This window comes from Nesoenas mayeri (assembly GCF_963082525.1).
Source record: "Nesoenas mayeri genome assembly, chromosome: Z".
Lineage (NCBI taxonomy): Eukaryota > Metazoa > Chordata > Aves > Columbiformes > Columbidae > Nesoenas > Nesoenas mayeri.
Window position 1 is genome coordinate 36,024,382 of NC_137542.1, and position 14,636 is coordinate 36,039,017.

General features: G+C 40.4%; 1 protein-coding gene across 1 annotated transcript in view; it reads left to right on the forward strand.

The window, feature by feature from the left end:
• PIGG (phosphatidylinositol glycan anchor biosynthesis class G (EMM blood group)) overlaps nt 1–12,568 on the forward strand; it is a 94,280-nt gene extending 81,712 nt beyond the window's left edge. Inside the window, exon 14 of the mRNA XM_080362773.1 lies at nt 12,251–12,568. Coding sequence (XP_080218899.1) covers nt 12,251–12,476 — 226 coding nt within the window. The 3' untranslated portion in view covers nt 12,477–12,568. The remainder of the gene's footprint in view (nt 1–12,250) is intronic.
• The last annotated feature ends 2,068 nt before the right edge of the window (nt 12,569–14,636 follow it).

Genomic DNA, 14,636 nt, shown 5'->3' on the forward strand with positions numbered 1-14,636 from the left:
CCAGTTTTAGTCACCTGTTCTGTTAGCCTCTCCTTGCAAATATGCCCTTCTTACTTACAAGACATGCATTTTTATCAGCAACCTTGCATATCATTGTTTCTGTTTACAAATAACATGTAGTCAACTTCAGAAAAGTGCAGCTACTTAGAAGAACTGAGCTGAAAGGAAAATTCACTAAAAGAGAAACTGGCCTTGTTTTTAACAAAACAAGGACACCTCCTCTGTGACACTTTCTCATGCTTTTTCGTGCGTTCTTTCCCTTTCTCAGATGCTGTCCCTCCAGTGCATGTTTTTCCTCTCTTGTGCATGCCGTTTCTGTGTCTGTTGTGTGTTTTCCTTCCAACTTGCTTGTACCTTCTCTCTCTTGCATGTTTCAATCTCTGTCATCCTTTTCCCCTCTCATACACTTTTCCTCTGTTGTGGGTTAACCCCAGTCTGCAGTTAAACACCACACAGCCATTTGCTTGCTCTCCTCCCAGTGGGTTGGGGCAGAGAATCAGTAGGGCAAACGTGAGAAAACTCATGGAACTGAGATAGAGACAAGTTAATAAGTGAAGCAAGGCATGGTATGCAGGCAAAGCAAATTAGGAATTTATTCGGTGCTTCCCATTGGCAGGCAGATGTTTAACAACTTTCCTGGAAAGCAGGGCCTCAGCATGCATAATGGTTGCTTGAAAAGACACACTGTAAGCACAAATATCTCCCCTTCCTCCTTTTTTCCCCAGCTGCTATTTCTGAACACAATAAGATATTCCATTCATCAGTTGGGGTCAACTGTCCCAGCTGTGTCCCATTCCTAACTTCTTGCACACCCCGAGCCTACTTACTGGGGGGCCAGCATGAGAAACTGAGAAGGCCTTAATGATGCAAGCAATGTTCAGCAATAACTAAAGCATAGGTGTGTTATCAACACTGTTTTCATCACAGATCCAAAACACAGCACCACACTAACTGCTGTGAAGAAAGTTAACTCCATCGCAGACTCAGTATACACTCTCAGGCTTTGACTTTCAGGAATTCTGACATGTGCTTTCCTTCTTTGCATGCTTTTCACTCCATCTTACGCTTTCCCTCTTACTCTCTTGCATGTTCCCTCATGAGCTTCTCTTCCTTGCATGCAGTTTTTTTCCCTTGTTTTCCTTCTCATGATGCTCTTCACCTCTCTCTTGCAGCACTCCCACTCACTGTCTCATGCTTCTTAATGCTGTTCAACACTCTTGCAGGCATGCTTTCTCTCTCTTTCTTACTTCTTCTCTACCCCTCTTTTGTTCTTTACATCTCTTTCATGCTTCCCTCTCTGCCTTGTACATTCTCCCATTGTCTTGGTCTTTTAATCTCTCACATGTTTACTTCTTCCTGGCACGTGCTTTCCTTTTGTTTTGAGTATGCTGTAATGTGTTTCCTTTCACTTTCATGCACACATTTCCTGTTTCTTGCATAAAAAAACTCTCTCACATGTGTTTTCCCTCTTACTTGTGGTTTCTCTTCTCCATGTCCTCAGTGTGCTTCTGCTCTTTCATATCCTTTTCCTCTCTTGTGCACTTGCTCTCTCAATCTTTCCTGCTTCTGCAGGCTTTTCTGCTCTCGTGCTTTTTTCTTACTGTGTGATTTTTTCCTGTCTCATGTACTTTTCCTATCCCTTGCTATTTCCCTCTCCGTTTTACTCTCACCCTGTCATTCCTTCTCTTACTCTTTCCCTCATCTAAGTTTCTCAAACTTTATCACTTTCTCTTGCATATTTTTCTACTCTTGTGCTTGCACCTTTCCCTCCCCATGCTTTTTGTCTTGTGTGCTTTCTCCATCTCAAGTGCTTTCTTTATGTCTCTCTTTCTTTTGCTTTCCTTCTCACACAAGCTTTCTCTCTTGTGCACATTCTGCTCTGTTACTCTTTTCTTGCTGCCCTCTTTCTCTTCCATATTTCTTGGAGTCTTGAGCTTTGGCTCTCTTCTGTGTGCATTGCCTCCCCCTCCCACTCATGTCTCTTCTTTGCCTACACTGCCCCTCTCTCATGGTTTCCCTCTGTATCACATGCTTTCCTTATCTCATTTGTTCATGTTTTCCCTTGCTTGCTTTTTCTTGTGTGTTGTTTTCCTCTTTTGCATGCTATCCGTTTTGGGGGGGCATGTCCCATCTCTCCCTCAGATGCTTCTAGCCTCCCTTGCATATTTTTTTCTTCTCGCTGTCTTGTGCTTTTCCATTCTCATCAATATGCTTTCTGTTTCTGTCTTCCCCCACCCCCTTCTCTCAAATACTTTCTCTGTCTTGCACACTTTTCGTTTTCTGTCTTGCCCATATTCTTTGCCCAGTAAAGAGTACACCTATCCAAGCCATGAGCAGCCAGTTTCTCCAGGACAATGCTGGAGGAAACTGTGTCAAAGGCTTTACTGAAGTCTAGGTAGACAACATCCACAGCCTTTCCTGCATCCATTAAGCGAGTCACCTTGTCGTAGAAGGAGATCAGGTTAGTCAAGCAGGACCTGCTTTTCATAAACCCATGTTGACTGGGCTTGATCGCTTGGTTAGCCTGTATGTGCCTCATGATGGCAATCAGGATGATCTGTTCCATGACCTTCCCTGCAACCAAAGTCAGACTGACAGGCCTGTAATTCCCTGGATCCTCCTTCCAGCCCTTCTTGTAGATGGGTGTCACATTTCCTAATCTGGCTCGATATCTCCCTCTCTCTTTGTTCCTGTCTCTGCCCTTTTCTCTCTCCCCCTTTCATCCTGCTTGTTCCTGTATCTCACACCCTCCTCACACTCCCTTTCTTTTACTTCTTCTTTGCTTATTTTCTCTCTCTCACTTCTGCTTCATCACTCTACTTTCCCTCCCCCTCCTGCAGTCTAAGCTGTCTCTGGTCTTCTCTCCTCCTGTTCATTCTCAATCTCTCCCTTTTCCTCACTATCACACTCATTCTTTGTCTCCTTTTCTCTCTTTCCCTATGTTTTGTTCAATAGGCAATGTCCACATTTTCCTCAGAGCTGTCACCTTAGGTTCCTTGGCCACTGAACATACTCAAACTGCAAAGTAACATCTGTAATTTTGTGAAAGTTGTATCCTTGTCTGTTTACTTTATTTGCTGTGTCAGTGTCAAGATTAACATTACACTATCACCAAAGCTATGGCATAAAAAATCCTGTGCTGATTTTTCAGCATTCTCCTCAGCTGGACTCTGATGAGGGAGAGGGTCTGCAGCTAATACAGTGAGGTATCTTCCTAAAAATCACATTGATCTTGCACTTAATTTCTTGCGAAGGTGGAACAATTTTTTTGTAGAACTATAGTATATCAGGTTAGAAGGGACCACAAAAATGATCTGGTCCAACCTTTTTTGGCAAAAGCATGATCTAGACAAGATGGCCCAGCACGCTATGCAGCTGAATCTCAGAAGTGTCCAGTGTTGGGGAATCTACTACTTCCCTGGGGAAATTATTACAATAGCTGTTTGTTCTCACTGTGAAAAATTTCCTTCTTTTGTCCAACTTGAGTCTCCCTGGAGGAACTTGTACCCTTACCCTTTGTCTTTCCCATGTAAAAAGGGAGTCTCCGTCTTCTTTGTGGCCACCGTTTCAGTACTGGAACATGGTGATAAGGCCTCCCCTAAGCCTTCTTTTCTCAAGGATGAAGAAACCCATTTCTCTCAGCCTTTCTTCACATGGTGGCTTCACAGTCCTTTGATTGTTTGTGGGGCACTTCTTTTGAACCTCTCCAGCCTGCCCATATCTTTTTTGTATAGCGGGGACCAAAGCTGAACACATATTCCAGGTGTGGCCTGACAAGTGCTGAGTGTGATAATGACTTCTCTATGTGTGAAGAAAGTTGTGGGCAATATTCTGATACACTGCAGGAAGTACATACAGTGCAGTGAAGGTATTCTCTCCTCCTTCTCTTCAGTACTTTGGGTATTCCTTCCTCTTAATTCTGAAACAGAAATCTTCACATTGAAGCATAGTACCAACTTTATTTCTACAATTAGTAAGGGCTGCGTGATGATGCTGCTTCCTCAGAGATTTATATTACTGCTCAAGCAGGAGCAGAGCCATTCAGAGGGGCACTTCTGGAGAGAGGACCATATTTTTAGACTTTTGCTTACATACTTTATTGTAGAAATGTTTCTAGATGTAACCTGTACTTTTTGCTACTAATAGCCTTGCCCTTACTCTTCTTACTTGCAGGATTTTTTTCTTTTTCACCATTCATTTTTCTGTCTGTCGCTGTCTGTGGCCAACATAATTGATTTCTTTGTTCTGGTAGCTGTGGATAAGGCCTATATGTAAGATACTGTCCTTCTGCATTTATCTAGGATTTTTTGTCTTCTCACATATTTTCTTGAAGTGCACAAGTTCTTCTTGAATGTGTATGTTATTGGAGCAGCAGGAGTAATTTGAGGAGAGAGCTGTTATTTTATTGAAGTCACAAGTTTAAAAATAGTTACTGTAATGGAAAAATACAAGAAAGAATTGACTCTGCCCTCAGTGCAGGAGAGCAAGCATTGCTTCATAGAACCATAGAACAGCCCAGGTTGGAAGTGTCCTGGAAAGATCATCCAGTCCAGCCTTTCATGGGAAAGGGGGTTTTGAAGAGATCATCTAGCATCCTATCCAGTTGCATCTTGAACACCTCCGATAATGGGGACTCTACCACATCCCTGGCAAGGTTATTCCAGTGATTGCTTGTTCTCACTGTAAAAAATGTCTTTCTTATACTGAGATGAAACCTGCACTGGGGCAATTTGTACCTTCTCCATGCAGTACTTGGTGAAGAGAGAAGCTCCATCCTCATTGTAGCCACCCTTTAAGTGCTGGGGTACTATGATGAAGTCTTTCTGAGGCTTGTCTTCTCCCGTCTTACCTTGTGGGGTGGGCTCTCCAGCCCTTTGATTATCTCTGGCCCTCCTTTGAACCCTCTGTGGTCTGTCCACATCTTTTTTGAATTGTGGGGACCAGAACTGAACACAGTACTCCAGGTGTGGCCTGGCAAGCACTGAGTAGAGTGGGATGATCATATCTCTATGTCTGCTAGTAATGCTTCTGCAGATGCAACCCAGGACCTGATGACCTTTGTTACTGCAATGACACTCTGCTGACTCATGTTCAGCTTGTCCACCAGGATCCCTGGATCACTTTCAGCAAGGCTGTTCCCAAAGCCACACAATTTGTAGCCTCTACTGAGTCCTTTAGTTATTCTGTCACAGGTGCAGGACTTTGCACTTGTTGTTAAACTTCATACAGTCCTTCCTGGCTCACTCTTCCAGCCTGTCCATGTCTCTCTGTAAGATGTCTTTCCCTTCCGACATGTCCACCTGACCCACCCAGTTTAATGCCATCAGCAAACTTGGTGAGAGTGCTTTCAATCCTGTCATCCAGATCATTTATGAAGATGTCGAACAGCTTGGGGCCCAGTATCAATCATCCCTGGGGGGCCCTACTTATAACAGGCTACCAGCCTGCTAAAAAACATGGATCACCACCCTCTGCATTTGGCCACCCATACTTATCTCCTACCCATTACTTAAATAACATGTGCCTTGCCTCTTTAGAAGTGCTTGGTGACACTGTCTACGTGTCCTGTTAGACCAGTATATTCTAAACTGGTAAGTGTGAATTTAACTAAATAACATGGTAACAGCGTATTTTAAGTCTCTTGAGAGCCTGCCTGTCCAGAACAATTGTTGGATGCAATTTTTCTTTACACCTTTAGCTAAGATAATGAAGAAGAGCTATTTGTTTACAAAGATTAGCAGGAAAACCTTGAGATGCACCTTCACAGGAAATCAGGCTATAAATTTTCTTGTTATTCCCTGCATGTATGATGCTGATGTAAAATCCTTCAGGCATTTTTCAACCCTTCAGAAGTCCTAAGTGGATTGTAGAAGAATACTTGCAGAAAATGCTGATCTTTGAAATAATTATGATTTATGTTTTGCTTGTTAGGAATTTCAGTTATTTGGTTGTATCTTGTTGCTTTAAAGTCTGGGCCAGTGTGAACAGGAATAGACTGATATAACTTTTTTTGTCTTCTTGGAGCTGAACAGAGTAACACGCACTGAGAACTGACCCGAACAGAACCTTACAGGAAAGCTTGAGGCAGTGATAACAGGCAGGAACAGTCACTGCAGATAGACCAGTATGGGCCACCACAGAAGTAGTGAGGAAAAACATATCAAGCAGAACACTTGGGATTTCATGCAAATTCTGTCTTTAAAGAATGACTGGAACTCCTCAGTAGCCATTGTAGCTTACGTGGACAAAGCTGGTTTCCTCAGTCAAAGATACCTACTGAAAACGTACCTTCACTGTGGTGAAGAAATGTAGAGATTACAAGGCCGTGTTGCCTCAGGTGCAGTTCAGCTATTTCTTTGCCTGCAATATTGAAATAGACATGGATGTTTGAGCTTGTGAAGTGTTTTCTTGTTTGTTTTCTGGTGAAGCTGAAAAGCTCAGAGTTTCCAGTCCTTTGTAAGCTGATTGCCACAGGATCAGTGTTTGGGGAAATGGACACACACAGGGGATGATCTGGATCTAGTTGACAGCCTTCCAGTTAGGTTGGCAACATTTTTAGAAGCCTTTTACTAAAAGTACAGTTGATTTCTTGCCCTAAGCAGTTAAATGATGATGGCAGCTATTCACAGTGGCTGTCCAGACTTTCTGGCCCAATGCAAGCATAACTGGATTCCTACTTGAAATCTAATAGAAGTCTTTGTTAGCTAACAAATTTAGGGAGTTCCTCAAGAACTCTTTTCAGGGGCCAAGCCTGACTGAAGAAGGGAATAAGGACATCTAAAACTTAATCAATATATGCCCTGTGTTTTAGACAGAGCTCTGTTCTAAGCAGGTTAGCTAGTAGTGGATGCCAGTGAGAGGAGTTATCTCTTCTGGGTGACTGATACTACTACTTCTCCTGACAGGAAGATCCTAGCACAACTGATAAAGCCAGCGGTGAAAACAGGCAAAACAGTTGATATGATCCTGTTTTTCCAGCTCTTGCTGCCGAAATTAGAAGAATTTAAGTTTTAGGTCTTAACAGCCTTTTGCAGCTAAGTGTTTCTGAGAACCTGCTAAACACCATACCATAGTCCACATATACTGCTCTCCACTGTAATTTACTGTCACAGGCACTTGACCTTGCTCAGTTAGTTGTAGTTTTTCCACCTTTCTTACTGGGAAGGGAGAGACACAAGAAAATCAATGGTCCTCCCCAAGTTCCTTCATTTCCATGGCTGCAGAACGTATTTGACAAAAGTAGCTTGCTGGCAACTGCCTTTTTTTGATATTTGTACATTGATAGGGTTTGGCATCAAAAATTTTGAATCTATTTAATTAATTTTGTTCTGATTGAGTCTATACCAGAGTTGATAATGTAAATTTCCAAAGTACTTCTTGGTTCCCTTGGATCTGCTAAAAATATAAAGAGCTTCTCCATGACAAAGCCACATTGTGTACTGTAATCTAAAACAGCACTGTAAGAATTGCACTAGGTGAGAGTAGGGCATGTGGGAGACACAGGACAGATTAATGAAGCACCAACTATTTTTCAGAGAGCACTAAACAGAAACATCTTACAAACTGAAACTGCAGAAAGCCTAGGGAAAAAAAGTGCCACTGATACAGTAAAAAATAATAATACAGTAGAAACTGTCTTCAAATGTGCACATTCACTATCCTCAAAAGAGATATCTAGGCAATGGTATTCAGCTAGAAAAGAGGAGATAGAGGTGCAGAAATGCGGGAGGATAACTTTCATTGAAAAGATTCAGCACACTTCAGACTAAAACCTCCCAGACATGACCCCTCTCCCCCAGTCCCAGAAAAATTACATTTCTGGGGTATTCCTTATTAATATGCTTGCACACTTCTAAAATACTTATTTCATTTGATGGATTAGAACATGGGTTGGAACAGCATAAAGCGGTGTATTTTTAAATTATTTGTGGAAGCATTTGTAGGGCTGTCTGTGGAGAGTTTTGCTCTGTTTTGAAAGTACACAGTTTGTGCCACCATCTGCTAAGAATTCTGTGTAACTGGGAGACATGCTTTTTTTCTTTCATGTTTCTGGCATTGTAGTTTTTTCATTTTAAAAACTTTGTATTACCCATTGTAATAGCACCTCAAAGGTGGATTCAGAGGTGAAAGATTTTACTAAACACTGGCAATTAGGATTTAGGAGATCAAAAGAAGTAGAAAATCTATTAATAGCACAATTTCATGGCCATATTTTTCTACATAATAAATATTCAATTAAAAGAGAAGATTTTTGAAAGCCAGTATGGGCTCTAAACTGTACTTAATGTTTGCAGTCTAAATATGGCATGTTCAGTGATGTGAATCTGTAGTGTTCTTTGCTTCTGAAGTCTCTGAAGGCATTGTTTTTTCTGGATTTAGAAATCTTCAGCATCAATCTTGCATGAAGTTTGGATATGCTTTGTCATCTTTAACACATTTGGATTTCTCATTAAAGTCCCGTCTTCCTTCCCCCTGAACCCCCCCACAAGCTACTTTGCTAAATGAGCTCAGTATTAGAGGCTGGGTGCTGGTATTTTTACTCCTGCATTATGCAGAGTGTTGGGCTGGCTCTGTCAGAACATGGAGGTTGTGTTTACAGTTTACATCCCTCTATGCTCTTCTTTGTTAAATAAGACACAGCATTAACTTCTGCAGAGACAGTTCAGTATGGAGTAGCTACAGGTTGATGCTTTTAAGATGTGTCCTGTAATCTTCTGTTGTTTTCACTGAAGCAGCATTTGAGAAGTTGCAAGATTATTCATTACTGCCTGATCCAGCTCGTAAACAGTAGGATACACGAGTGGCACGCCACAGCCAGCTTTCTGTGCTCTCCTAGAGATTTCTTTTGCAATAATTTGGGAACCAGCTGAACTACCTGGATTGTCTTGGTCATGTTATCAGCAGCAGCTGATAACTGGTAACTGAGAGCTGGCCACTGTGTTCCTGGTGGCATGGCAGAGCCCTGTACCCTGCTGTCACTCTGTGTGTGTAGAATTAGCAGACGGAGTGCACAAAGCCATTGTTCTTACCTATTTGGCAAACTGGTTGCCCAGAAGAAGCTAGAAGAAAGAATGGTGCTGTGCTCAAAGAACTGTGTCATTGCCTTAGCATCAGAACGGCTGAGTAGATCTAACTTCTTGTGCTGAGTCATTTCAGTGCTGTTTCTGCAACAGCCTGCATGTGAACTGTTACACCAGCTCCAAAATAAACCAAATTATCCTGCTATTTGACCTCATTAACAGTTTAACTTTGTGGATACGGTGTACTTCTGTTGCCTTCTCTAAATTGCACCACTGCATTATACTGTGAGGCTGTCCAAGAATTTCCTCTGCAGGTAGGTGTCTGTGTTTTGTTGAGAGATGAGGCCAGTGCTGAGGCGCAGAACTGACTTTACAATCCTTGAGGCTGTAAGGAAGGTATGCAATTACGACATCGGACACACAGGGAATAAATTCACCCAAGATGTGAGTATTTTACAGTAGTTGTGAGCTTGGTTAAATACAATAAAGTGTTACGTATTCATGAAAGTTTTTAGGAACACCTATACATATTCGTAACCTGTCCCCGAGAAGGCGGTTCTTATTACAATGAGTTCCAGGAGGCCATTTCCTTTCCATAGTCTCCACCTCTGGCTCCTCCTGGTTGCAGCTGCACAGTGATTGTGAACACAGGTCCTCTTTCTCTGTACACGGTCACCTTTGATCCAATGTGATGAGTTGGTTAAGCCTCAGACTGCTGAGTTGGTTGAAACTGGCATATCTCCTGTCTTGTGCCCAAGTTTCTGTTATCTAGTGCACCCAAGGATTCGCCAAGGATGCACCCAAGGATTATTATATTTGCAAGGCATCAGTGAAGTCCTGTTTTTTGTACAATAAACTTACACAAAACTAAGAAAGGCTAGGCAATAGTGATGCAAGTTAAGGTCTCTAAGTGTCTTTAGTGATGTGAGGTAGGGTTAGTTCTTTAAGTGTCAAGTGTTAGTTTTTTAAGTGTTAATTAGTTAATTGTCAATTCCCTGTATCAGTGTTGGGACCTTTAGGAAGTTAAGGTATTATAGAAACAGAAAACAGTTCATTGTTTTTACTATATCAGAATACAGAAAGAATTGTACCATTTATTTATTGACTTGGGATTTCTTTGCTAGTAATCATAATGTGAAAATACAGAGTTTAAATATTACTAGTAAAGATTACTGTGTGCTCTCATTCCAGTATAAAATGCAAGTATCTAAAACATTATGCCTAGCTAAGTTTGGGGCAAAGAAGTGAACAGAGATTTTTATTGAAAATCATATTCCAGCCACTTTATTAATATTTAAAAAAGTAGCCATTTATACATTTTTTTTAACACCATGGATTTACAATGAGGAGCCTTCTCATAATAGGGTACTAAATGTGTTGTTAGGTGAGCACTAACTAGGGAAAAAATAAGAACAAATTTAAATTTAAAATGTATGGCTCTTGGAAGACCTGGATATGTAAGTTTGCGGACACTATCACTTCTCTGTTTTAGCATTACCTTGAAAATCCTATCACTGAGCTTAATGAATGTGATAGCCATAACCACTGGTAGCCTTCATCTAGCTGGTCTATCAAGTGCATTTTTTTTCTCTAGAAAATGTTTTTAAAATTGCCTGTTTGCCCATCTGACTCATAAAACATTTCCTTTGTTTATTCAATTGTATCATCCATCTACTACAAATACTATTTTTACTTATATCAGCATGAAAACAGCTAAGAGTGAACTGCAGTTTGTTTAATTCTTGTCAACAAAATCAGTTATTAAACATACAGCTGGTTATTTACACAAGCTCACTGAAGACTAAGATAGTTATGCAGAAGCAGGAAGCAGCCTTGTTTGCTCCCAGTCACTGTTTCCTTGGCTAAGCAGCAAGGGAAATTGTTTTCTGTTGACTGAATTTGTGTTTTGCAATCATTCACACTTGCTGTTGTTATTTGATTTTTCAGCTCTGCTTTTGTGACCTCACTCTGAAAGCCTTGGGAAATTTTTTGTAGACTTTGATGGAAAACAAGACTGTATCCTAATTATTTTGATTTACATAATAAGTTATTTAATGCTTTATATAAAATACTGCATTCCGTAGCTTACTTAGTCATAAGTGACTAATTTACATCTCACAGAAGTGCTCGTCATCTTAAATTTTTATTACTTGGAACAAGATTAGAATTAAAAACTGGGAGGAGCAGAACAGATTCTCAGATCAGGATTTTAGTGTAAATCGCTTCTGCTTTTTGTCAGTGTGTTCTTTTGGGAACTGATGATGTAAAATATTTTGATGCTGAGAGGGGAATGTTCTGCTTATTATTCCAGTGAAATAGCTTTATTCCTTCATTTTGTCTGAAAAGGTAAGCATCTGAATTTGGTGTGAATAAATCTCTGCAGATGTGGTTTGGGGAAAGTGGACATGTGCCAACCCAGCATCATTGCTGTGAGTTGGCACCTCAGGGGAGGGAAAACAATCCAAGTACAGAAAATCCTTTCACTTCCATTTTCATCTGACTCCTGTCACCCACCAGAATTCCTCGGTGTGGCAGATTCAGGCTGTGTAGGTTACATGTGGGGCATACATTTCTTTCAATACGGTGGGCCCAGCTGAACTATACTGCTGTGACAGGAATGCAACATATTGCTCATGTAAGCCTAAGAACAAGGTATTCTCTGGAGATTCTTAAGTTAGCTAGCTTTGCAAAGTTTTCTAATAGCACAATTTTTATGTAGCTTTGTACAGTGTTACTGGCTATGGGCAGCACTGTACTCCGGCAAGTTTTATGCACTTTTCCAGGGGAATAGACTCCAGCTGATTATCCTTGTGCAGGCTGGGCAGATTTGTGAAGAGCACTGGAGTCTTTCTTCTCTGCCTCCAGATTCTGTGGAATGGCACTGGAAGGCCAACAAGAGACAGAGCTATCTTGAAACTTCTTAATGGAGATTTTAATAATTGGAACAAAGTATATTAAAGCACAGAACCTTTTAAGTGTTAGGTGAACTGAGGTGCCGTTAGTTCGGTCACAGTTGCTGTGCTTAAACTTACCATGCTTGCACATTATAGGAGATGTAGAGATAACAAGGACAAGCTCTATTAGTTATATCATTGCCTCAATCAGTTTTCTAACACAAAGTGGAGATCCACGAGTATTCATTGTGCTGTGAAATAATACTAAAGAGTGGAGGAACTCTGATGTCTTCACTAAGTTTGCCTAAGAATTAACTCCTCTGTTTTTGTCACCAGGAATTCAGTGGCAGTGAGTCATGGCTCTTTCTGCTATGCTCTAATGCGTTCGATTCCAGTTGCCATCTACATCGTTTTGGTAACAGGCCTGCGTTACCACCTGTTCATATGGAGCGTCTTCTCACCAAAACTGCTTTATGAGGGAGTGCATGTGTTCATCACAACGGCAGTCTGCCTGTTCTTCACAGCCATGGATCAGAACCACTCTCACAAAGTACAAGATTGAAAATAAGTGTGCAATATGCAGTTCTGCATTGCACTGTCCAGGATATCACAGGAGTGGAAGAAGGAAAATAATGACTTTAAATTGTTATGCAGAATTTGAAGAGTATCCTTGTTTATTTCAGTCGAGATCAGGATTTGAAGAGCCTGTTCCATTCTAAAACTGAGTTTGCTTTAAAAACGTTGAATTGAAATAAACTTTTTTAATTACTAGCTTTTTTTCTATAGCTGTCATCATAACACTCTCTAAATAACAGAATGGCAATGCTACATTATTTGAATTTTTTAAAATGTACGTCTTAATATAAATACAGACTGGTGCCTCATGGGCACTGAAAAAAATCTTTTGGACACACAATTATTTCACCTTCTTAGACTACAGAATCCTAAGCATATGCAAGATTTCTTGGTGCTGTTCACAAAATCTTACATTCATTAGGCTTGGAGGGTTTGTTTGTTTTGTTTCTAGGATGTGCATTTAAATTATTATTGAATATCCCAGGTAAAATATCCCAGGTAAGAGATTTTGTTGTAATGAATCTTCCATGGAGTCCATTCACTGCTAAAGTGTTGTGTTTCTTTTTATTAATGTATGAATGTTAAAGCAGGTTCGTGCCATCTGCTATGAGCCATGAATAAGAGAATACTTTAATGGGACAAGTTACCAGCAGAATAAAAGGTATATTTGCGTCACCTTCCCCGTAGAGACCTGTCTAGCCACCTCACTTGAGTGTGCTATAAATAAAACCTAATAATGTTGTTTTCCTTGCTTCTGTCAAGAAAATATACATTCATTACAATCCTGACTATTAGTATTATTGATGTGTGTTATTTGCCTCATATTTTCATCCATGTTAGCAGCCAATAGGTGTTAATCTAAATGTATTAAAGGTGTAGAGGAAGAGAATTGTACAGGGAACTTTATAAAGCTGAAAATAAAAAGCTTTAAAGCCCTGTGTAGCTGACAGTGTGTTTTCTAGGATCATTGATACACCTTCCATGTTTCAGGTAGAGCAAATGTGAGCTTTTAGTTTTCTCTACATTAATAATAGGCCATCTTGACCACTAGTAATTTTTTTCAACTGTAAACCCACAAAATTTTCAGTAATTGGCCATATATTGCTGTTCACCCAAATAATAGACTACTGGGTCTTAATATCATTCACTGTGACCTGTTGGAAGTTTGAAAATTAAATATTTTAAATGTTTTTCACTGCAAACTATGGAATATTTAAAATAGTTTGTGCATCTTGTACACATTTACCATTTTCATCGTTCTCAGTATTTTTCTAGTTATCTGTTGCCTAGCAACCATAGGCGGGTTATCAGTATCTTCTCTGTTGGCTTACTTGGTTAATTCCTAAACAATGCTCCATAACGTTCATACAGAGTATGTTTATAAAAGATTTGACTCAGAGACAGGGTGCTAATAAAGAGACAGAAGGGGTAGAGGGGAAGTTGCTTCTAAGGTACAGAATCCTGAAACAATTTGGGGTGACATTCACAAGTTCTTTTATTCCTTCCTTCTGATATTTTTGCTTCTAGTGTGTCTCTTAGGCATTTTATCAAATAGTGGAATCTCAACTATTGTGTGCGCATCAAGGCTCCATTTCTTCAGATTACATAGTTAAGTAATCATAGTGCCCGCTTTGTCCTCTAAAGTTGAAAGATGTCCATGCTGAATCCAAGAGAAAATAAATGGCTTGGAAAAACTCTGTCATTTAGGTCTTCAAGTCCAGGAAAGGAAGCAAGAAGGAGAGACTTAGACTGCACCTCTGTCTTGATGTAACACATAAGTTAGGGTGGTAGCACAGGAAGACATGGTGCTTTCAACTTCAGAATGGTTGTTTCACTTCTTTTTCACCCTTTCTCCTTGGGTACAGGCAAATTAACTTCATTGGTTCTTGCCCCAGGCAAACAGACTTGACCTGGGAATTATGTAAAAATTATTGTATTTTAAATCAACATGAAGTTTTGGCAATTGATCTGACGCTACAGAGAAAGCAGATGCCTGAATGCAAATTCTCATCTTGCTATATAGCTGCTCCCCTTCCCTCCATATCCCATCTCTTTTTGTGATGTTCAGCATGTCCCAAACCCACAGACAAGGAAACAAATGATGTGGGAAGCAGGAATAGTATATGGGATGGTTTCTACCTTTTTG